Consider the following 24,339-nt stretch of genomic DNA (forward strand, 5'->3'; position numbering starts at 1 on the left):
GAGCGTGAACTTGCTTCTAAGGGCGGTAGGCGTGCGGGAGCGGGACCTGGTTCGCCTCGACGTGTCGCGCCCCGGCCTGGAGCTGGAGCGAGGCCGAGAACCGGAGCGTCCCCGGAAACAGGCCCGTTCTCTGGACCCACGGCGGGAGCCGGAACGTGCCCTGGAGGCGGAGTGGGCCCTGGATACGGAACGGACTCTCGAGCGGCCCCTGGAACGGGAGCGTCCTCTGCGCTGAGCACCCGGAGTGGACGAAGCCTGGACGAGTTCCGCAGTGTCCGAGCGCGGCTGAGGGGACGGTGACGTGGCACCGGCCATCTTGGCGCGCTCACTGCGACGACGACGCACGATGTATGGGATCTTGAACCTTTGAGCACAGTCCTTATTAGCCGCGAGATGCTGGCCACCACAGAGTTTACACTTGGGGGTACACTGATGCTGCTCGTCGGGACTAGGAGCACCAAAGCCACGGCAAATAGCGTCACCTGGATTGGGACACACGTCGGCGCGATGACCGAGGCGGCCGCACGTATAACACACGTCGATTTGCTTGCGGTAGAGTGAGCACTGCATGAGTAACGGTCCATACCTGACAAAGTTCGGTACACGATGCCCGTCGAACGCGACGATGACAGTGCCGGTTTGAGCTATTCTCTTCGCTGCTAAGGCAATTGGATTATTGGCGTTGACAATCTTGGCATCGATGACGTCAGGGCCGTCTTGAAGAGGGATGTTGCGGATCACTCCCTTGCACGTGGAGTGCGGGGCCGTCTCGTAGGCACTGAGCTCATATACCTTGCCCGAGATGAGCATCTGCCTCATCCGGACGTAGCGGTTCGCATTCTCGCGCTTGGGAGTACTGGCAACCATAATATTTTGTTGTAGATTCGGGCATTGAGTATCTTGCCATAGATCTTCCTGACTGATGCCAGCGGCGGCGAGTATTGCGTCAGCCACCGTAACAACGCCAATCTTGGAGATATTGAGTCCACCTCGCGGCCTGATCACAATCTTGATATCGTCTCGAGGAAGTGAGGGCATTCGTCCCGCTCGTATCACTTTGGATTTTAGCGCAGCACCACCCGATTTGCCACGGCGCGCTCCCGGCTGGGGCGATGGCGCATTAGTGTCAGCCGTGCGCGTTTTGGCGCTAACCATTCTGGCCCCCGCAGACTGCCAGCCTTGATCTTGTGTAACCTCTTCCGGGGAGATATCCTCCCCTTCACTTGATACTCCATCTTTAGCAAGAAATAAAGCGTACCCCGCCTTCAAAGGGCCAGAACGCGGCGGGCAGATGGTTCACGAGGCGAAAAGCTCGGTCTCAAAGCTCGGGCACGGGCAGGCGGCTCGTGGCCGAGGCGCGAGGCGCGTGGCCTCGGCGAGCAAAGCTTGGCAATCCTCCGTAGGCTTAGCTTGGCGGCCGCCTCCTTGCTGCTGTTAAAGCGTGTGAATCTGTGAAAAATGAACTCACAGCGCTGCGGATGGTCTCTCTGAATGCCGCTTTTCGAGCTGCGTCGAATGATGCAGACGTTCTGGCGCTTCCAGGTTGCAGTCCGCTGGAAGTACACGTTAAATCGGGAGCTCATGTGTTCTTCAAAAGTGCGGGGCACGACTATTGCAAAACACAGAATTATAATAGCGGAGACAACCAGGCCTGTATGCCAACACGCGTATCGAGTCTCGCCGAAGGAAAGAGAGATTATCAAGAACCAAGTATGCGAAATGCTCAAAGACGATGTCATTCAGCCTTCCGAGAGTCCGTGGACATATCCCGTAGTGCGTGTTAAGAAAAAATACCGTCGCACTGCGGTTTTGTGCAGATTACCGTAAATTGAACAGTGTGACTTAAGCAGAATGTATACCCCCCTCCCATGCATCGATGACACGTTAGATCGGCTACGGTGTGCAAAATTTGTCTCCTCCCTCGATCTGAAAAGCAGATATTGGCAAATTGAAGTCGATGAGCGAGACAGCGAGAAGGCAGCATTTGTCACCCCATATGGACTCTATGGATTTAAAGCTCTCCCAGTTGACCTCTGTTCTGCGCCGGCAACGTTTCAGCTGTACTGTACTGTACTGTACTTTCCGGTCTAAAGTGGCAGTCTTGCCTAGTATATATCTAGATGACGTGGTCATCTTTTGCGCAACATTCGAGCAACACATAGAGCGACTGCGGTTAGTGTTAGAGGCAATCTGTTCGGCAAACCTAACAATTAAACCGGAGAAGTGTCAGTTCGTATATGAAGAACTTCGATTTCTTGCACATGTCTTTAGTGCTCAAGGTGTTCGACCAGATCCCGAAAAGACAGCGGCCGTCGCAAAGTTCTCGATGCCCAAAGACAAAAAGTCAGTACGGCGCTTTTTAGGTCTATGCGCTTACTATAGACGATTCATAAAATTGTTTTCAAAAATAGCAGAGCCTCTAACAAAACTTACAAGAGAAGATGTACTCTTCGTGTGGCAGAGCGAGCAACATATTGCGTTTAATGAGTTCAGGAAACGCCTGCAAGCACCTCCAATCCTTGCTCATTTTGTCGAGACAGCTGACACAGAAATACACACGGACGCCAGTAATGTCGGTCTCGGTGTAATCCTGGTCCAGTGGCAAAATGGCAAAGAAAAGGTTATAGCATATGGTCATAGCCTACGCTAGCCGGACCTTATCGAAAGCAGAGACCAACTATTCAGCAACTGAAAAAGAATGTCTCGCCATAACCTGGGGCATAAGTACATTTCGTCCACACTTATATGGCAGACCATTCAAAGCAGTCAGCGATCACCATTCACTTTGCTGGCTGGCGAACTTCAAGGACCCATCTGGAAGACTAGTAAGATAGAGCCTCCGATTGCAAGAGTATGACATTAGGGGCAGTATACAGATCTGGAAGAAAGCACACCGATGCCGACTGCTTGTCACGCGCACCAGTAGACGCAGCACCATCAGAGGAAGAGGCATTGTCGAGACAACTCAAATAGCGGAACGTCAACGCGCTGACGAACAATTACTATCGCTTATAAACATCTCGAAGGATTCAACATCCAAGTATCCCGTATTTTTTCCAGAGGCCTGTCAGCATTCTACCTCAGAGGAAATGTCCTACACAAGAGGAACTTCAAGCCAAACCGCGAAAAGTTTTTGCCTTGTAGTGCCTACAACTATGCGCCAAGAAATCCTACAAGCATGTCATGATGAAGAATAAATTCAATTACTGCAGAATTATGATGGGCCTCTATAATATGCACAGAGTCATTCCCATCCCACCTTGACTTGCTTTCTATGGAGTCTCCAGCACCTTGGCATAAAAATATGTAAATTTCACATATTTACCAACAGTCGGTCGCAATTCGTGATTGAAGGGACTAATACTAGTTCACATTCCCGGCGAAACTGCAGCCTCTTCTTGTACGACGAAGCTGTTAGCCGCTCGTTAGTCTGCAATTTTCGTGTCCGCGTACGTGGGCAAAAATGTGGGCCCATCCCGGAGGTATACAATACCGGGTCGAGCTGCGGCGGAGATGAGGCAAGCTTCAAGCACTTGGATAAGTGAAGCGAAAAGTACATACATTCTTTGGAATCACGTATACAACATACACAACAGCATTCGTTACAATAAAAAACAAACACAAAACAAGCATATATATATGAACCACACAATTGATGATAAAGCGCTCCTAATAACCATGCGAAGCACGTAGCGCTCCCCGCGTACGTTTCCTAGTAAAGATTACTGTTCCGCAAGCTGCCGCGGCGACGGCAGCTTGCGACGCGGGGAGTGACGTCGCTGGCCTTTCGTATATAACAGAACCAGCCTTGCAACTGATTTCATTTGTTTTTGTTGTAGCATGCACCGCTGTGGGTAGGCAACGCATAGTTAGGACTCCAGAGGAGCAGCATGAATATATACGAGGAGCGGCAAAGGGGGAGAAAAAAGCGGCAATACGACCAGCGGCGGCGTGCTGTCAAAATTACCATTACTCCCATTACTCTAAATTACCATTACTACAAATACTCTAATGCAATAAAGCACGGCCTACTCCTCTCAGCAGTTGTAATGGTGGTTTTCAACAGCGTCGCTGGACATCCACTTTCGCAAGCTCGGGCCGGGATGGCGAGTCTCCTTTTTTTTCTTTTTTTTTCTTTACAGGGAATCCGAGTATAAGTGCTGCTGAGCATGACTGCTACTAATTTTGAGTTCAAGTGAATCCGGCTTGGCCTCATTTCGATTACTGAGTGAATCACACATATTTATGACCTCTGCATGCAAGTACTTAATAAAGGGGTAATTAGACATCCACCCGTTCGTAGCAATTGCTACAAAGGAAACCCATACGGGTCCCTCGAAAGAAGAGCCTCGCAGTTGAAGAAAAATTCGTCTTCCGATGTCATCTACGGCGTGTGAAATACACGTTAATTACATGTGTCTCAGTATTGCTTCTCTTTCCAGTAGGCAATGCTAACGACTCATAAAATAATAAAAAAGTAATTTACAACATTTATGAGGGATGAAAACATCGCCACGTACTTGCATGCATAATAGTTCTGCGGAAACCCGCAAGATGGAGAGAGGTAAATAATGAAGGGAAAATTATACATCAACCTGTTCGCAGCAATTGCTACAAAGAAAACCCATACGTGTTCCTCGAAAGAAAAGCCTCGCAGCTGAAGAAAAATTCGTCCTGGTCCGGGACTCGAAGCCGGGACCACCGCCTTTCCGGGGCAGCCACCTACCTTCTGAGCTAACCAGGCGGCTAGCAGATGGCAGGGCGAAGTCGAATTTCCCCGTAGTAGGCGCCTATGCCAGTGTAAAACGGCAACCGATATCTCGTGCGCCGAAAGATGGTTAGTTAAAATTTTTGGACTCGATCTGCGCAAGTCGCGTCGTGATCATCGTTGCCGCGAACGCAATTTTGGAGGCTTGTGATTTCGCCGAACGTTTAATTACGACATCAATTTGGCCGCTAAGGTAGAATAAATATGAAACACTAAATTCTTGGCTTGCATTCTGCGGCGGTAAGAGCCTGATTTTTTCTGATGTGGCCGGAAAGAAAATAGTGTAGCCTGAATGCAAATTTGAGTGACGATTGCGGTTGCCATCGGGTATATGTGACCAAGAAGCTTCATGAAAGCAAGCAGGTCATTTTTGAGCGCCAGTTAATATCATCTTTAGCTGGTCCGCATATACGCAAATTAAATGCATAACACTCTTGTAAAACATCAGTAATACATCGTTTAACATAAAACGGTTTTAATTTTCTTGTGGCTTTGTTACAGTTATGCCACCAAACACACCCACACTCCAAAGATACCGACGCTGAAACGGATTATTTAGGCCTGAATTGCAGGGCTAGCCAACGCATGCCTATGGGCGTCTTGCGCTGGAGTTTGAGGTATAGTAGCGGCGCCTGGTGGCGGCGCGCGAAACGTTATCTGGGTAGTACCGGCTTGGGTAGTATTGAGCCCTGGATGTGCCGAAGCACGTTTATAGCCCGAGTGTTGCGTCGATTCGAACTTTTTTCTGCCCTGTTGCGAGTGCGAAAAGGCTCGTCACTTCTCACAGACCATGCCGACCACGCTGCGAGCTAGCTGCAGCCTATAGTTTAATGAAAACGGACTCTCCGTGAGACGTAATGCTGGAAGCAGAAGGAATCGGGGACGCCGATCCGGAGAGACCTAGCTCAGCCTCGAAAAAGCGTTACCGTCGTTACTTCTGGGTCGTGGGCTGCCACGAACAAGAAGGCCTGAATTCCAACATCAGATTCTACCTTTTTCCTTCAAGGCCTCACGAAGCGGAGCGTCGGGCGTGCTGGATAGGTGCAGTTCGTTGCACTGGGTAAGCGAAACTTCGCGCCATGCCGACTGCTTCGCCTGTCTTGAACTTGCTTGATTATCTGCGTTCTAAAATTCGGTCTTCTGCACCTACAGTCCCGACGGCAGACCGACATATAGCAGCAGGCATGGCTGGTGATTCACGATTCGAGACCCGGCCACAGCGACAATTAACAATTCGACTGGTGCGAAGTGGTGAGGTAACCAGGTGTGTGCAAATGACCACAAATGGTAGGGCTGATTCGGTGACAATTAACTACCCCACTACGAACAGCACAGGTTAGATATTTAAATGTGCTCAACCTTGACCTCAAGCCAGCACCTTGAAGCAGCGCAGCGAGGTAGTATTGATTGCAGCACATCGACGTTCGAGCGCAGTCATTAAAAGCTACATCAAGTGAGCAGCGCACGAGCTCGCGCTGCAGCGTGATTCGCACGTACGTTACTGCGAGCTCATATGCATTGCATCAGTTATCAGTTGCTAAAGGGACAGATCGCCGCTACTACAGTGCAGGCATAACTACTTGTCTAGCGGCATGCAGCCAACAAAGATTGCAGGAGGCCCGCCGTTTCGCGGCATGTCGAAAGACCGTTGCCGTCGCGGCGCGTACGATCGTGCGCTCGAGCAGTTCGTGCATCGCGGCATGCTGAAAGACCGCTGCCGTAGCGGCGCGTACCGTCGTGCGCTCGAGCAGTTCCGTACACATGTCTGCTTATCGCTGCTGTGAATTCATTTATAGCAAGCATTTCCTCGCGTTTGTGCGCCTGAATTTAGCAGCGTGCAGACCTTACCTGAAGTTCAACTTCGTACGCGACTCGCTTCACTTGCGATTGATACCGCGCTAAAACTTCGCCGCTTATTTCTTGAAAGGCGTATACGTATTCGGCGTTGCATAATTTATTGCCTTTACGCAGCGCGCCACCCCTGAAAAATATCTTCGGCGCCCGATATTCGCTGCAAGCCATGGCACAACAAAACCGAAAGTGGAGGGTCCACATTGTAAACGTGCTTTCCGAAGCAGACGACCGAGCTTGGTACTACCCAGTTCAGAACAGAGGGCGTTTTTAGCACCATTTTCGCAACGCCCCCTGGGTAATGCAAGAGCCCCATGGACTGTGAGATTGGCACTGAACAAGTACAGCCTGCTAAATTTGGCAACTTCATTCGAAATTAGTGTTTTGGCGCAGGTTGCCACAGGTTAGCGCAGCTCGATGGTTTGGCGCAATACGGCGCAATATGGCGCAAATGGCACACCATAGCCACTGAGCAACCACGGCGGGTTTTATTCATGGGTGGAAACCTCATGCACCGAACCAAGTTGTCACGCAATGTAATCTGCAGCTAACAGTTTGAACGCTTCTCAAAATATAACAGCACAGCTTTTATCGCAGCATAAAGGTGCCCACGCTGTTACGGTCGTCGCGTATGTTTCATTGCTCCTAAACCGCAGCTTAGAACTAGAGGATAATACTGCAATAAGGTCACCTTTGTGAATTGAACTTTCATAAATACACAATTGATCTCCGAGGCTGATTGTAGGCTCCAACATACGCGCACAAATCGCGCTGCATGCTTCGTCCGCCTTAATGACAGCAGAAAGTCCGGCCATACCGACTTAAACCACTTCAGTACGTCTCAAAAAACCGTTTTCCACGTAGGAGCCGCCACGTCACACTAAATATACCGCGTGAGCGCGAGAGCAAACACCAAAAACCAGCGCCGAGCGTACACCTGCCATGCAAAACGGCGCGGTCGCCCAAGCCAGCATGCCGAGTGCTCATAGATGGCGCCACTGCGTAGCATATATGCTGGCGCCCACGAAAAAACGGCGTATAGAACACCTCCAATCTGCAACACTTCTCCAATCTTGTGTCTGAATAAAACTTCCCTATGTTCGAAATTGGGAAAACATTTACACTTTGGTAGTTTGTGCAGTGGCAACGTCTACAAATGTTTAAAGAAGTACTAACATCACATTTGGAAAGAATCAGTGTCCAAATAATTTAAAGTTGAACACACTTATAAACAACTCAATAGTTTCCTCGAAAGGTCATCGTTGCATCAATAGTTCGTTATAATTATTTAAATTCTGAGGTTTTACGTGCCAGAACCACGCTATGATTATGAGGTACACCGTATATAGTGGGGGACGCCGGATTAATTTTGAACACCAGGTGTTCTTTAACGTGCATCCAATGCACCGTACACGGTCGTTTTTGCATTTCGCCCCACTGAAATGCGGCCGCCGTAGCCGAGATATGATCCCGCGCCCTGGGGCTGTTGGAGTTGTAGGACGATCCCAGCGCTGACATCCAGTTGTTGGATCAGGAGGACAATCCCAATTGTTGTCCCCCAGATTTTGGACCTTGCCGTTGGGTGCGGGAGTTGGTCGAGGTTGAGGAGGACTTTGAGATGAAAACTGGAGGTTTATTTACATTATTTACAGTGAGAGTACAAAGAAATTAACAGTCAAAGTCATTACGGGCCGGCAGCAACTCGGACGCTGCGGCCCGTGGCAAGAAGCTCGAAAGAGATGAATGAAGGAATGCTCTTTTTTCTGCTCCCGGTCTCTGGCTTTTAACCCCTTCGGTGTCTCGAAGTCACGTCACGTTCGGCCAATCGGCGAGCCCGCTCAGGTGGCGTCATTTTCGGCTAATGGTGCCCGTGTGAATGTAAGTCACACCCGGCGCAGAGGGTCGCTCCTTGGGCTCCAATTGTCCGAGGAATTACTTGTCTGCGGTATTGCCTTCCTGGTCTGCAACTGCCGTTACAAAAGCGGACGGGGGGGGATTGCTCCCAGGGCTTCACGGTGCATTACGGCCGTCGTTGCCTCGCGGCCTGCAAGCGCCGTCACATCAGGCGGATGGGGGGAGACGGGTTGTCTTCGAGCGAACTCTCAGAGCTGCAAAGCAGCGTTGCTCGGGACCCACGTTGCCTGGAACCGTGCCAGGCTCCCGCTACACTTTCGGGAAGAGTAAAGCAGTGGGACAATAGCTCCTCATGCGGCGCACGAGGTGGGGGACGCCAACTTGTTTGGACGTGCCGCGCCTCGGGAACTTGGTAGATGTGCTTCTGCACTTCTTAATTAGGTGTGACGCGATTCGATGTGGTCTGGTGAACTCGAAGGAGGCTCAGGAAAAGGTCCCGTACCTAACAGGGCTTAGCAGCCCAACGCCGAAGCTACTACGCCACCATGGCAAGTAGTTCGTTATATGTGAACTCGGCCTTCAAAACTCGCAAAAATTAACGACACTGAAGCTGGCAGTTACGATTCGACACCCTGGTCGCAAAATAGGATTTCAGTATCTTCTTGTTTCTGGCACGTTTCTACATCAAGCTGCAAGTTTTTCGTTGAAAACATCCAAATGACGAAATGCGGCGTAGTAGTTCTTTCAAAACGGCGCCCGGCCGGTTTAGATCACCTGCCATTTCGAAACTATATACGAGCGCAGCAGCCGCCATTTTTTTCGAGAGCGTGTAATATACTTAACTATCATCTGGACACGAATTAATTCTTAATTCCATAGCGAAGCATTCTAGTTGGCTGGAAGCAGAAACTACTGCGGCATGCCGCCATCTTACAAAGGTGTTGCCGTTACGGCTGCAACATCAGCGACATGAGCGCCACGAGTTGCGAAGTCACGTTTTCTGTCGCTTCTGCTGAAAAATGACGACTTCCGAAAGTTGCAACGCCATCGCGAACCATTAGAGAGCTTTAGAATAATGTTTGCAACCAAACGTGAACTCGTTACGTGCGTAAAGATATGCTGAGTTTTTTTAATGCGAACATCGCCGGTTTTCGTGACGTAAAGTCCCTTGATAATTTGAAAGTACCGCCGCTCTTTGAAATCTGCCGCCACCGCGCGACCTCCTCGCCTCCTCCTCGCCCCTCGCCCCCCCCCCCTGCCGGCAACCAGTTTTGCCCCCGTTTTTCTGCACGGCGATTGGCCTCCCTGCCATGGTCCTTAGAAACATGTGGATCGTACGTTTTGCTTGCGTTTTTCTTTTTCGTTCGCACCATTTCTCTCACCTTGGTTGGCTCGGCGCTTTAGCTCGGCGCAGCGAACGTTTTACGCTGTTTCCTGCCCAATGTGCTAGCGCTATGCCGTGCTGTTGCGTATATAACTGCAGCAAGAAGCCTCAAGATGGTTATGCTGTTTATATGATACCACAAGGAAAGCGTGACGGCTTGCGCAGGAAGCAGTGGCTGCTGTTAGGAATGGCCGTACGGGGTGGCAACGTGCCAGCTTTCAGCCCGCTGCACGTGTTCCAAGCCCACCAGACGAGACGCCCTTCCGAGAACTGCCGATGACCGGCAGCCACGTGGCGCGCGGTCAGCTCAGGAATGTGGTACGGAGCAGAGTTCCACGAAGCCCTCTGACGTCAACACCGAGAGCTGTGCGGCACTGAGAGCTGTGTGTGTGTGCAACACAAACATTTCCGTCCACGGGGCTCTCGAACGTGTTAGCCTTTGTGTGTGTAGGCTCGAACGTCTTAGCCTTTGTGTGTGTGGGCTGTACTGCGGGGCGGCGGCAAGTTTACAATGAATGGACGAACGTTTCCGACCACTCGCACTCCGTCCACGCCGAGCGATGACGTCGAACTATGACGTCAAGCGGAGAGCTTATAAGCAGAGTTTGCCGACTGCTAGGGTGTGCTCGTGCTCGTGTCGTGCTCGTCGTAGTGAGCTGTGTGCTCGAATGTTGTTTTGCTGAATGTTAATCTTGCGGGATCCATATGGGAGTTGCGCTAGACAACCAATGTATCTTGTCTTAAAATGTCAAATCCTGTAAATAAATCCTGTTAACCGAGTTCCCCATCTACGACCTTCGACTCCTTCAAATGGTGGCAGCGGCGAGGTAGTCCGACGACTCCTACATCTGCTTGACAGCGGTAGGATCGTCCGACGAATCTGACACTGCATAACATTGGCCGAAAGAACTTTGTTGCGACACAGAACAGCGTTGTTTGCGAGCTGAGGCATCTTTCTTATTGCTCGTAGCAAAGCATCCCGTAATGCTGCACTTTTTTTTTCTTTCTTCCGGCCTGCTCACCAGCGTCACCAGCGTTGCGGCAATTTGTACGTTGCATATAAATGCGGTTGCCCTCAGTATGCTTAAAATTCTGCGGCGGCTCCGTCACGTCGCACGTCGTCAACTCTTGTTATTCAGTCGGAAACGCAGCACTATAGATTCTGCTTTCCGCTGTGAACAATTATGTGCGAAGATACAGCATCTCGATCACACTTTTCGCGATTGTTAGGATCCGCTGCCTGCTTTATTGAAAATTGAAATAGCCACTTGTAGTTGAGCTATTATTTCTACCTTACGTCGATCTGTGCGTCAGTCAGATACAATGAATGCAAGCCCTGAAAAAATAAGTGGCAAGTATACCCTTGGTATTGCAGGTGATGAGCGCTAGCTAGTCCACCTTGCGTTTTTTTTAAGTTTTAAAGACCTCTGTGCTTCAAAGGTGGCCTGGTGAACAGAAAATATCACGTGACCTAAGGAAGGCCAGAGGCGACCCAAAGCACTCCTGTATAAGAGAATGATTACAAATTAACTAATGATTCATTAGTGATTAAGGTGGATTAGAGTGTATTAAGAAGGAATAAAGCGCATGAATAAGGATTAAGGTGTATGAGCAAGAATTAGGGAGGATTAAGGTGGGTGCAGGAGGATTAAGGTCGATTAGGGTAGAATAAGGTAAACTAGTGTTAATAAAAGAGGATTAAGACCGATTAGGGTGGATTAGGGTTGATGGAGGTGGATTAGGGTGCATGAATAAGGATTAAGGTGGGTGAAAGGATTATGGTGGACAAAGGAGCATTAGGGTGAATTAGGCTTGATGAAGGAGTATTAAGAAGGATTAAGGTGGATTGGGGTGCATTGAGGAGGATTAAGGTGCATGAACAAGAATTAAGGAGGATTTCGGTGGATTATGGTTGAAGTAGAATTAAGGTTGTAAAGCCTACTGTAATAAACCTTAATCCAGTTAATCCTTCATTCATCTTAATTGGCATTAATCTTTCTTAATGTACCTTAATCCATCTTAATTCAACTACCCCTTTCATCGACCTTAATCCACCGTAATCCTCCTTAATCCTTCATTCACCTTAATCCACAATGATTCTCCTTAATGCACCCTAATCCACCTTCATCGACTTTATTCCACCCTGATCCTGCTTAATGCTCCTTAAACCTCTTTTATCCACCATAATCCTTCTTCATTCACTAATCCCCCTAACCCACCATAATCCTCTCTAATGCACCTTTATCCACCTTCATTCGCTCTAAGCCACCTTCAACAGCTTCAATCCACCTTAATTCTCCTTAATACGCCATAATCCTCCTGAATAACCTTAATTCACCTTAACCCAATCACTGATCAATCATTACTTTGATAATCAGTAATCATCTCTTATACACGGCTGCACGTGCTCTGGTTCGCTTACGGCCTGCCTTCGGTCACGTGACATTTTCTGTAGCTCACAACGCGACCTTGAAAGACCTAAGGCTTTCGCTTAATAAGCCACACACAAAGGGATGTGCCACAAGCAATACTAGATCAGACGCACAAAGTAAAGCATCTCATCATGTGGCAGAAAGATTGTCTGGAGCATAGAACTCGCCTCAAAGCTCGTTTTACATCATGTTCCTATGGATGGGCAGCGCAACCCGGACGAAAGACAAGAGGAAGAACACGATACGTGTTCTTCCGAGTTGTTAGTCTGCGCTCGTATCGTATCGTGTACTTCCTCTAGTCTTTCGTTCGGGTTGCGCTGCCCACCCATAGGAACATGTTCAATCACCAACTCGCCCAGCTTGCCGTGTTAATTACTTTCTACATCATTATAGCCCGTTCGTACGGCTTTAAGAAAATACCAACCTCCTCATAAACGTCGTCTTCAGCATTATCAATGCTGTTATAAGCATTCCTCCAAATTTTCAAGACCACTGGGTCGCGCAACTAGCCCAAAATAACACGCCTCCATAGAATGATGCGGCCCGTCAGCCGGGAGCCCAGGAGAAAGAGGAGTAAATTTTAATGGAGAGAAAGGAGGAGAGGTCGGCCTGGAGAGCGTGTCTCTAGCCTGCTACTCCTCACTGGGGAATGGGGAAGTGGGAAATACAGGGAAAGGTAGGTGGCGGATGATTATGATATGGTACAATGAGATACTATATATACACGTTGTCCAATATGCGGATGCGCACTGGAGACGCAATACACTAAGACTAATCATGTCCATACAAAAAGTAATCTTGCCACAAAAAGTTTTTGCGCAAACACATTTCGCACTGACTACACGTCTCACAGCTTCTAGAGGCGATCGTCTAAACCAGTCTCACTTAAAAAGTTCAAAAGTGCTTTTATGGCACGTTGGGCAGAGTCAACACTCCTCCACGCGCCCAAAAGCTTTTCTTCTGAAAAGGGGCGGGAGTCCAAGCTGTCAACTGTAGATTTGAGTTTTCTTCGTTCGGCCGCATATTGAGGGCACACGCAAAGTACGTGAGCTATTGTCTCGAGAGTGTGACAGACGCTACATTCAGGGTCCCGTGTTTGTCCAATCTTGTGAAGGTATCGGTTGGTGTATGCCACACCCAGCCGTAATCGATGAATGAGAGTTTCCTGGCTTCTCCGCAACCGAAGTGGATGCCGGAATTGTAATCCAGCGTCAAGTCTATGGAGGCGCTCTTGTCGATAATCGGGGTTGTCCCAATGTTGTGCCGTAGAAGTTTTAAGGGAGGTATGGAGCAAGGCGTTAATGTCATACCTGGAAAAATGAATTTTTACAATAGTTCCGTCAGTGTGCGCCTGTTTTGCTTCTGCGTCAGCCTGTTCGTTTCCAGCTATTCCACAATGGCCAGGAATCCACTGCAGCACGATGGTATGTCCGGAATGAGACGCCTCAGCAAGCAGATACACGATGTCATAAACCAGGGGACTATATGCGGTTCTGTCGCTCATATAATTGCTGATGAGTTGCAGTGCTGGTTTTGAGTCGCAGAACACTGTCCACTTCTCGGGACTTTGTTGCAGTATGCAGCGAACTGCTTCTCGAACTCCGGTCAACTCAGCTGCTGTAGACGACGTCCTGTGTCCTATCTTGAACCGTTGTGCGATCCCCATTCCTGGCCCCAGGAGAAAAAGCGTGCCGTGCGCAGGCGGGCTAGGAGAATTGAGGAGGAAAGCCCGCGAGGAGGAGTATCGGTACTTTCAAATTATCAAGGTGCTTTATCGTGACCATGCCTGCAGTCTGGCTGTTCCCTTGCCGAATAAGCGAAGCTAAAGCCCCTCCATCAGCTTATTGAGAGGGGTACTAGTATAGGCTCCATCCAGTGAACAGGCGGCGCCACTGAGCAGCATCTGTGCCGTAGTGTTCCTGTATATGCTACCGCAGGTAGCATATACAGTAACTCTACTGTGCCGCACTGCTCAGCGCCGCCTGTGGCGAGCGGCGCGACACTAGGAAGGTGGGAAGACCGCGAGATTTAGACTTCGTGCACGTCGCCGAAAGCCGCCCGTATATCTCTGATTCGCCGTTTTTTTTTTGTGTGTGTGTGTGTGTGTGTACATGAAGGTGCAAGCGTGGCCCTCGGTGGTGTCGCTAACACGTTTTGCCGGTTTAGGCATATTAAAGGAATATGAGAGTACTTTCATGCTGCTGCGTTAACCAGCGGAGACAGGCTGTACGCTACTTCACATGTTCCCTCCGCGAAAGAAGTGGCCGGCCTGGACGTTCACGCGAAGTGCCGTTCGCAGCAGGAAAAATAATCTCACGAGGTCATCCCGCACGTCAATAAAGCCTACGGAGACACCACCTCGCTGTTGGCGGTGCATGCCACATTGCGCTCCTGCGCGTTGTAAACCGCGGCCTATCATTTGATGCCCATGTCGCATTGCTACTTTAGATCGCCATACACCTCGATCTGGACCGGGTACAGCTCGATTTTGCTCGATGTGTTCAGTCAATCGCGATCCGCGCATCGAATTCGAGTAGGCTGTCGTCAGCACCGTCATGCCGAGTGAGCTAACTCGATTCGAATTGTTGGACCGTGTAGCAGTGACCACGCTTGATCGAAATTGAGAAATGTGATCCGGTCGAGCGCAATCTTGATTGAGTGACTGTGTGACACCACGGTACTCTAATGTTCTCTGTACTTCGTCGTCTGGCACGGCACCAAACGAAATGTTTTGCGGTTTTGAAGCAGTTGTAAGCGGTCTGTCATAGCTCACTGCTGAACACAGAACCGGGACCTACTTGCCAACGTAATCGGCGTAACTACGAGTCGCTTCGCGGCAAGTCAGAGAAACGAGCCCTTATTTATCAGGTCTTTTTATTCCTCAAATTATTCTCGTCAGCTCGCCGCACATTGTAAACGTCCGGAAAAAGCGTCGGGTTGTTGTCAGGATGAGTTTCGATTGTGCTTTTTTCTCCATTGACGAAATGGTTAGAGCATATCCTGGTTCATTCGTTTGGGACCCATTCGGAGCCATCTGCAGCTGGAAAATGAGATTTATTAACCACGAAACCAGAATTTATACGACGCGAATGTTCGTTTTTCATCATGTACAATGATCTAAGGTTCAGTATGCCTTTTTCACAAAGTCTGATTTCGCTTGTGAATTCGTTTGCTTGTTTATGCGCTTTGCTTTTGCGAGGCGATTTCGCAAATGTAAAGTCGCAAGAAAAATCACACCACGTGAAACTGCGCCTCTGACGCCAGCAGCCGAAACAAGTATCGTCAATGAATTGGCGCTCGCCAGAATAAGCTTCCTCACCCGAAAATATTGTTCATCACACACGCCTACAGTGTTATCCTGATCATACCAAATACTAAGGCTACACTAAGCAGTCGTCAAATCAGCGCAGACGTTGAGCAGCTGACCCTGCCAAATGTTGAGCAGCTGACCCGGCCATGACCGCTGGCGTCGCACAAGCTGCGAAACACGCACGTGTAGCATGATTTACAAAACAAACGCTTCTGTCCTCCCTAGATCGCTAGGTGAGGGAAAACTGCTGTTCAACCTTCGACCAATGGGAGCGTCCAAAGTCATCGTCGTCAACCCGCCTTTGAGGGAGAGGGTTCACACACTCACTTCCGCACTTTGGTTTCGCTGAACACACCGAGGTGAGAGGGTTCTTGTAGACAGGAGTCTCGACCCGAGCCGGCGCCTCGATCCCAGAGCTGACCCCGCAGTCAGTAGCCACCGCGTCTCTCCTTTGACTGTGACGACCTCTGGGGCCCGTGGGAAAGCACCGCAAAACATCCCCTTCCAGGAGTTCGCCTGCTCCAAGCAAACCGTGAAGGCTACAGCGAATCGACTAATACACGGCCCGCCGAACGTGAATAGACATGCCGGCGTCGTTTGGCTGTTGAGGTGGCGCATTGTCTTTACAAAGCGAGTCGTCGCAGCGGGCTGGGAAGGGTTCGGGGGTCGCTTCTCCGAAGATCGCCAGTCCCCGCAGGCCAGTCGTAACAGGGCAAAGAAACAAAAACCAGAAAGCTCGCCTTCGCGGTTGCACGGTAATAAGCAAACGCTTCTTGCGGATAGAATGGATTCGAATTGCGCGACGTACGCATGCTGTGTCTTAAATCATGATACGTTCAAGGCGTCGATCCTACTGGCCAGTAGTAAGCAGCTCCACTTAAAAGGCTCGGTATAGTGCGTGCGTGCTTACTCTTCATATACTAGCACAACTCTTCGCTGTATAAATTCCCACTCGTTGGATCTGCTGCAATTTTTATTTGTATACCTTTTTACGTTTTCTTTCTTTTTGCAAAAATAGCTGTCCAGTATGATGAATAATCGTATTCTTCCCATATGTGGTGCTCACACCGTGCTTGTGCTTCATTCATAGTGCGGTGGTCTTCACATACTCCACACTGTGCTAATAAAATGTTTTTTTTTTGCTTTTTTACATAATCGATTTTAATGGGTCTTAATGCTGCATGTTCTGCAATTTCACTAAATATGTTCAAGTGGCAAACATTGGCAAGCATACTATTTGCAATGAAGTGTACAATTGGGATTTTAGGATGCAACAGGTGCATAATTAGTCAGACAGACTCTAGAAAAGCTCAAATTTCGGAGTGGCTGGGCTCATTCATGTGAATTTGAACACGCTGCTCTCGTTCCTCATGGCTTTCGGACAAATCAATACTGCATGAAGCTTCCAGGTGGATCAAGGGGCAGAAAAATAGGATTTGACCTACCACGGCCAGGCTGGAGCGAGTGTGGTACCTGAAAAAGTAGCCCTCCGCTCCAGACCCACTTTGTTGACCTACATGAATATACGCAGTGGTCATCGCCATATTAACATACAACCAAGCGTGAGTCAAAGAATATTGTTCTCCTTTCACGAACGCAAAGAACTACAAAATTTGCAGGGATGTAGTAGTCCAAGTGCCTTAATTTCCATGCTAAGAAAATAGGGTTGTCCCCGTTTGTTTTTTATTATGGTAAAACAGTGCAGACAGGACAGCACACCGTCCTGTCCATTTTCACTCGTCCCGTCGTCTGCGCTGTTTCACCATAATGTACATAAACCAGCCAGCCCTGCTCAGAACCCTTAGGTTTCTTTTAATTGCCCCAGATTTGTAACCTTAAATCTGAAGGTAAAAGCAAAATGTGCATCTCATTCGTTATGTAGATTTAATAGTAATTTGAAAACCTCTATACACCCTAACATCACATTTCCTCTTTCTTACATGCATGGACATTAAACAAATGTGAAATGCTTTGGTAGATGATTTATGCCATGTTAGCATATGCTATACAGTTGAAACTCGATTTATCAAAGTGATGACACTCTAATGATTTTGTTAAATCAGGAAGTTAGTAAAATCAAAAAAGATTTTTCGGTCCTTCGAAATCTAAAATTGTAACGTAGTGACATGCAAAAGCTACAGCAGCACTGTATTTGCTGCTAATCCGGCCATCTGTCGCACAAATCATGAAATAATGAACGCAACCACAGCTGGCCCTACCGAGGCGGTATTGAGTCCACTGTTCCATGCAAATAAAGCTAGGGCCGTGACTAGGGCACCTAGATGTTTTAACACGATAGCTTTAGAGCGCACACTCAAAGAAAACCCCGTCTGTGTGAAAATGAGAAAGGAATCACCGCTTTTTTACTCATTTCAGGAAAAACTTTGTTAAACCGAGTTCAGTCAAGTTAGTTTCGTTAATTCGGGTTGATGGCGTCATTGAACCCTGTGGGCGCCTGCCGGGGAATTGAGATTGCTTCATTAAGATCGAGAATTTCGTAAAATCAGGTTTCATTAGATCAAGTTTTAACTGTAGTTTTCCAAAATACCTCATTTATTTAAAATTTACTCGACAGTTTTAATGATAGATTTAGCAAATTTAAATCAAAATTCAGTGGAAATTAGCAACTTTGCTGCCTCAGTTAGCAACACAGGTAAAGAAATATGATAAAATTGCTCATAGTACTATGTATATTGACTCGTAAAGCCTCACATCTTATGAAAGTTTCTCAATCAGTTTGTTCTGAGCATTAACAAAGCTCATGTGTGTCTTTTATGACCGCTTCGTTATACTGGACCCTTGGCAACTTGCTCAGCATTTTGCTGTTTTACCACCATGCAGTTTGCATGGAGTGTTCGCCCTCATCAGAAACTCTCATGAGGGTCGGTGACATACTGGTAGATTGCTGCCATAAGGCTGCACATGCTATAGAAATCCAACTTTCCCTCACGTAGGTGTCTAGACATGATTTAGAAGGTTACAGTAGGTATGTTTTAAAATCACATGTGACTAGGAGAATGTAAGCAACTTAAAATCAAGAGTTGGAAGTGACTCCTAACGAATGACCTTTTTGCAGATTCTCTTCATCACTGCTTGCCATGTGATGTGCAAGAGAGACTCCCAAGGAAGAAAAACAGCACCTGGTTGCAACGATGCTGTGCGTAACTTTGAACCATTTGCAAGAACGTTCCAGTGTGGCAGTAATGCTCCCATGAACCCAGCCAGCAAGTGCAGTTTTTTTCGAGTGCAAAGCCAAACCCCCTTTTCAATGTTATGAATAGAATGCGGAGAACGGTGCGCACACATACCCATGTGTGAAATCGACAAGATGGAGCCCAGAAATGTGACTGCTGCTATTACACTGCAACTGCACTGTAAAGACTATTCAGCAAAAATACTTATATTCAATAAGATCAGTAATCTATAAAATCAGCTATACTTTTGTTCCTTGGAATCTAGCAAATGGAATATTCAGATAATGTATGTCACACACACTTTGCATCTTCCTGTGTGATTGTGAGATTTGAACAAGGGAAAATGTACCTGTGGCAACATCGACTTTATAGCCACGACACACTTCATGGGTAAGTGCCAGCCCTAGTAAAACTGCAGTGGCTTATAAGCTTCACATTACGTACTCTTGTCAAACAACTGCATAATCTGACCACCTTCAATGAACTACTAATTAAGTGCCGAGTATTTCATGCCTTGCAAATTACCTTCGTACGCGAACTGGCTGAAATAAAGTTGCACACATACAATGAAACAATCCATCTGCGAAAGACAGAAGTGCTACTATAATACACAGCAACACAGAACAACTGCAATTTGGGCTTATTTGTAGACCATTTGGGAAAGGATGAACAGGATACATCTATAGAAGTACATAATATGAAGGATTTATGAGGAAATGACAAGTTAGGGACACTCACAGCACTTCAAGAAAGGTCTTGTATAGCTTGCATAAGGGGGCCACTTAAGCTTTAAGTGCAATAGTGATGGTCTAATTTAGCCATCAGTATCAGAAATCTGCTGCTCAGTTTCTTCAGCAAGTTGTTTACTGCATGAATGCTTTAACATCACATTTTTGTGGACTATTTCCTCTCTAATCAACAAATTTATAAATGCACATACAAATAACATTTTCCAAATTCATGTTGTAGTTTCTAAAAAATTATATGATTTGGTTAATTCATTACAGTATTATAGAAATAAAAACAACAAACAGTGGTGAAAACATTGTTTTTAATGAAATAAGAATGACTATTACATAACTGCCGGCTTTATGTTTCACAAATACACTCAATTTTGACAAGCTCACAACATGGTTTGCTGTTCGACAAAATTCCACCAGTGCTCACATGGCTAAAAAATTTTGTACTCAAAGATACTTTTCCAAAAGAAATGGAAAAGATGATCAAGTGTCTCAGTTAGGAGAGATGGCATGGAGTGACCCAGAAACAAAATGGTAGTGCAGCAATGCACCACGGGTTCTGACATGGACAGTGAAGTGAATATATAAAATACAAAGAGGCTTAGCATTGCTTCATAGAATGTGCCTGGAGGTGCACAGCAAAAAGGAAGTATACAAACAAAAAATGTGGCGTTAATTGCTGCGCACGCTCATGGTCGGCAGACTGAGTTTGCTGGCATCGCCAGCATCGCCTGTCATACTACAAGAACTTTTTGTCACCCGAGCTCAACGTGGGTGGCCGGTTTCTCACCAACAAATTCTATACAGATCATCAGTGCCCTGCTGGCATAGTGCGACCGCACTTTCACATCACAAAGTGAACAGTGCCCAACCAAAAACTGGGATTTATACAGCCTGTTTTTTCAGGACCAACTCGGCTTCTCCCTTGGGGTGTAAATCACAGATGGCAAACAGTACAGATTTAAAGATCACAATGATAAAAAGAGGTGTTTCATGTACACTAGTATGCTTGTATCCTAGCATATGATTGATAGACAGGGAAGGAATACATGGATCAGGGGATGGTGACGATGCTGTAGTGTGTTGCCTCCATCTCTCTTTGTTTTGGACATGGACATGGGGGAGGTTATCCTTGGAACAACTAATGTCGCTCAGCATGGCATGAATGTACCACGACACTAACAACAGCATTCTTTGGCAGTTTCCATTTGCAGAATTTCTGTTTGCTTTAGAGCACTCTTGTGGTCGGTATCTATGAATCTTTAACGATGGCACCATGCTTTTAAGCAAGGGCCCACACTACTTTGTTATGTTGCCCCGATTCTTTCATTTATATTTTTCGTTTCGCAAATATATGTCACTGGACAGTCAGCCCATTGGATCCTACAAAATGACGATTCAACGCTTTTCTCTTGTGGGGTGGTCTTTCGACAGCAAAAGGAGGTTATTCATGGTGTTTTTACCAATGGCCTCGCTGACGCTTTTGAACTATGGTAAGGAAATACGTTTCCGAGGTAACAGTGAAGTGAAAGGTGGTAGCATCATCAGACAGTTTTCCAAATCAAGTACTGGTAGTCATTGTCTGAACACAATGAGGATCGTTTTTTTTTTCTTATTTGTGCCCAATTACAATGTTTAATAAGTTTCTGCTCCTTTCAATAAACTATCTATAACTAGGGACACTTGAATAATGAAATTTTAGAATCAATTAGGAATATTTGAGAAAAGATACATCCAAATAATGAATGGAATACTTTAATTTTTAAACTAAGTGAAAGATGAAGCTTGTGCAGAAGTCACTTTCATTATCTGAAGCACCACGACAATATCAATAACACTAGGGAACAGCATGTCAACAGATGCACGTACAGTGCTGTATTCATTGGAGAAGTGTGATAATACAGCACCCCACATTGATTTAAAGGGATGCACACATAATGAGAATGTCCGAACAGAATCGGAGACAACAAATTGATGTATAGTCTGCTTAAAAGTGAATTCTTACTGAGTGACTGAAAATTATTCAGCTAACTTATCTGCCCCATGTGTTCACACAGAAACTGATGCCTTTGCGCAACTGCAGCCCTCCTGCAGCAGAAACAATTGGAATGTTCTCACTTGCACTGGTTTTCTCCCTCCAGTGTGTTTGTGTCCCTTATATTCAAACAGAAACAAATATTCCACAATTTCGGATACTGATTTCTTGAATCGATAGCAACAGTTCGATTCATATCTTAAATTTTGAAATTTACACACCCGTATTTATAACTGACACTTTGCTGCATGCTGGATGGTTTAATTTGCAGCATAGCAAGGGGCCAATACGAGTTGGTTTATGGTAGATGGAAAATTTTTAGAAAGTTGCCACTTTGGTTACCTTTCGGGTCAAGAAATGGGAGGGAGCTAACTTTTTTACATTTCAATGTGAACTTTGTGCAAAGTTCATTGGCATTCATGTGGTTGGGAAGGTTTTCAGCTTATGATTTTACGATAGAGAAGCACTCATCTATGCACTGAGAAAAAATATGGAATTAAATGTATGCAGTATTGAGCATTTCCTCAAAGCCATGGTGACCAAAATCGAGGCCTTTGCAAATGTTCTTTTATCTGGCCATAGTATTCAACTCTGAATGAAAATTAAGTACTCAAGAGCTAGAGTTCCAGGAGGTGACAGATCTCATCCACTAGGGAGACTAGACAACCATCATATTCAAGGCATACAATCAAACTCGGCTAAATGAAGTCTTTTAAATTCCCTATCAGGCTCCTATAGACTTCAATGTACCAAAGTTTCCTCCACAGCAAATTACCTTTTGAAAGCTCTCCCAGTTCAATAGAACTTCTTGAGGTGAAGTCACTCGATCTACCAGAGAAGAAACAGAAACACACATAAAAACACAGAAACTATATTTATCATGTTATTTAACACTATACTCCATCTCGCAGGTCATTTGCAGCATTGCCAAAGGTACGAGGCATACAAAGGCAACATCTTTGTGTAGCGGAATATAGTTCCCGGCATAACTGTGATTAAAGGCACGATCAGAGAGTTTTGTTTTTGCTCGGCACATGATAAGCTACAGCGATATGCAACATCTTAGAATGTCTGCACATGCACATCATATACAGCAAATTTAGCAGCCGCTGAGCAGATCATGTGGCATGGATGAACACATTTCAAGGGGCATTCAGCCTTCCTATTGGCTAACGAATCCTGCAGCTTCCACAGTGATGCAAACGACTTGTGAATTTGAGTAGAGCGGTCAGGAAAGCAAACTCATTCCCCAATTTCAGACCCTAAACAGCCATAAAAGTGCAAAAATCATACAAGACCAGCCAAAATTGGGCAAAACACCAGGGGGACACCATTATATATTATGCTCGGCTACTGCGGTGACAAGCTAGCTTTATCTGCTGTTAGGGTTCACTGGAAAGCTAGTACACTGCTGCTTCACTAATCTCCGACACACTATTCAAGCTTTTCGTCTCTGTCATCATCATCATCAGCCTATTTATGTCCACTGCAGGACGAGGGCCTTTCCTGGCGACCTCGAATCACCACTGTGTTGTGCAAGCTGACTTTATCTTATGCCTGTAAACTTCCTATTTCACCACACCACCTAATTCTCTAATGTCCTGGACTGCAATTCCCTTCCTTTGGCACCTATTCTAGAAGTCTAATAGACCACTAGTTATCAGCCCTATGCATCACATTGCCTGCCCGTCTCCCTTTTTACCCCTTAAAATCAACTGAAATATCAGCTACCCTGTTTTCTCTCTAGTCCGCACCACTGTCTGCCTGTATCTTAATGTTATGCTTAACATTTTTTGTTCCATCGCTCTTCGCACGGTACTGATGCTTTGGCCGGAGTCCAATCTTCATCAGGAAATTATAGTATGGATAAAATGCAATGACTGCACACTTTTTTTTAAAGCAAAGCTTTCTTTGCCTCTTCCTTCAACTTCCCACTGCTGCTGCTGCTGCTGCCCGGCACACCGCGACGCCGGGGGGGGGGGGGGGGGGGAGGTATTAGGGCGTTGAGCGTGTGTATACATGACAGGAGCGAGTCAGACAGGAAAGACAACAGAAGAAACTCATTTTCACCCCACCACGTCAGAATGCCCTCTGGAGCTCCCTGGGCATTGCTACATTAGCCTCTTGAAAGCTGTAATTATCCGTGACTCCCTTCAGAAGCATTGCAGAAACTGCAGTGCTTCCCTTTCTGCAAAGGTGGGAGTCCACAGGGGACGTAGATAGAACTGTAGGGAGGAGGAAGGCAAAGATGCAGTTCCCATACAAGGGAGTGGGGGGGAAGGGGGGGGAGGTGACGTGAGAAGGCAAGGAAACCCTACTACTATACAACAGCGGTTGCAGGGAAACTGGATAAGCTTAAGTTCAAGGTACAGTACAGTACGTTGCTGCTATTTCTGAAAAATAAACACCATGGAAATATGTCAAGCGGACAAACTAAGCAGGTTGTGCAAATGAAGAGCCGCATTAAAGTGCACCGCAGGCTCCAAGCAACACCATGACATTACAGAAGCGGTTGACTGTCAAATCAACACTTCTGTAGCTTTGCAGCTATGGCATTGCTAGAGGTCGCGGGTTCGATCCCAACCACAGCAGCCGCATTTCGACGGGGGCAAAATAGGAAACGCACGGGCACTTCGATTTTGGGACACATTAAAGAACATCACGGTGTCAAAATTAATTCGGAGTCTACCACTACGGCATGCCTCTTAATCAGATCGTGGTTTTGGCAAGTACAGCCCCATAATCCAATTCAAGTTTAATGCTTCTGCCAC

The 24,339-nt window shown here is 46.9% G+C and overlaps 2 protein-coding genes across 15 annotated transcripts in view; one reads left to right on the top strand and one right to left on the bottom strand.

Moving 5' to 3' along the window:
* LOC135903943 (endothelin-converting enzyme-like 1) overlaps positions 1-24,339 on the top strand; it is a 78,475-nt gene that overhangs the window by 42,441 nt on the left and 11,695 nt on the right. For 5 of the 6 annotated variants that reach the window (XM_065434421.1, XM_065434425.2, XM_065434420.2 and 2 more), the window contains one exon: positions 18,676-18,756. In XM_065434421.1, coding sequence (XP_065290493.1) covers positions 18,676-18,756 — 81 coding nt within the window. Of the gene's footprint in view, positions 1-18,675; positions 19,029-24,339 lie in introns of those variants that run through there. The other variant, XM_065434423.2, reaches the window with a different exon arrangement.
* Positions 15,174-24,339, bottom strand: part of U4-U6-60K (U4-U6 small nuclear riboprotein factor 60K) — a 91,508-nt gene continuing 82,342 nt past the window's right edge. For 7 of the 9 annotated variants that reach the window (XM_065434432.1, XM_065434431.1, XM_065434434.1 and 4 more), the window contains exon 16: positions 19,827-22,396. The gene's annotated coding sequence lies outside the window, so the exon portion shown is untranslated. Of the gene's footprint in view, positions 15,330-19,826; positions 22,397-24,339 lie in introns of those variants that run through there. The other 2 variants (XR_010564965.2, XM_065434430.1) reach the window with 2 other exon arrangements.

The sequence above is a fragment of the Dermacentor albipictus genome, chromosome 1 (assembly GCF_038994185.2).
Source record: "Dermacentor albipictus isolate Rhodes 1998 colony chromosome 1, USDA_Dalb.pri_finalv2, whole genome shotgun sequence".
NCBI classification, from domain to species: domain Eukaryota; kingdom Metazoa; phylum Arthropoda; class Arachnida; order Ixodida; family Ixodidae; genus Dermacentor; species Dermacentor albipictus.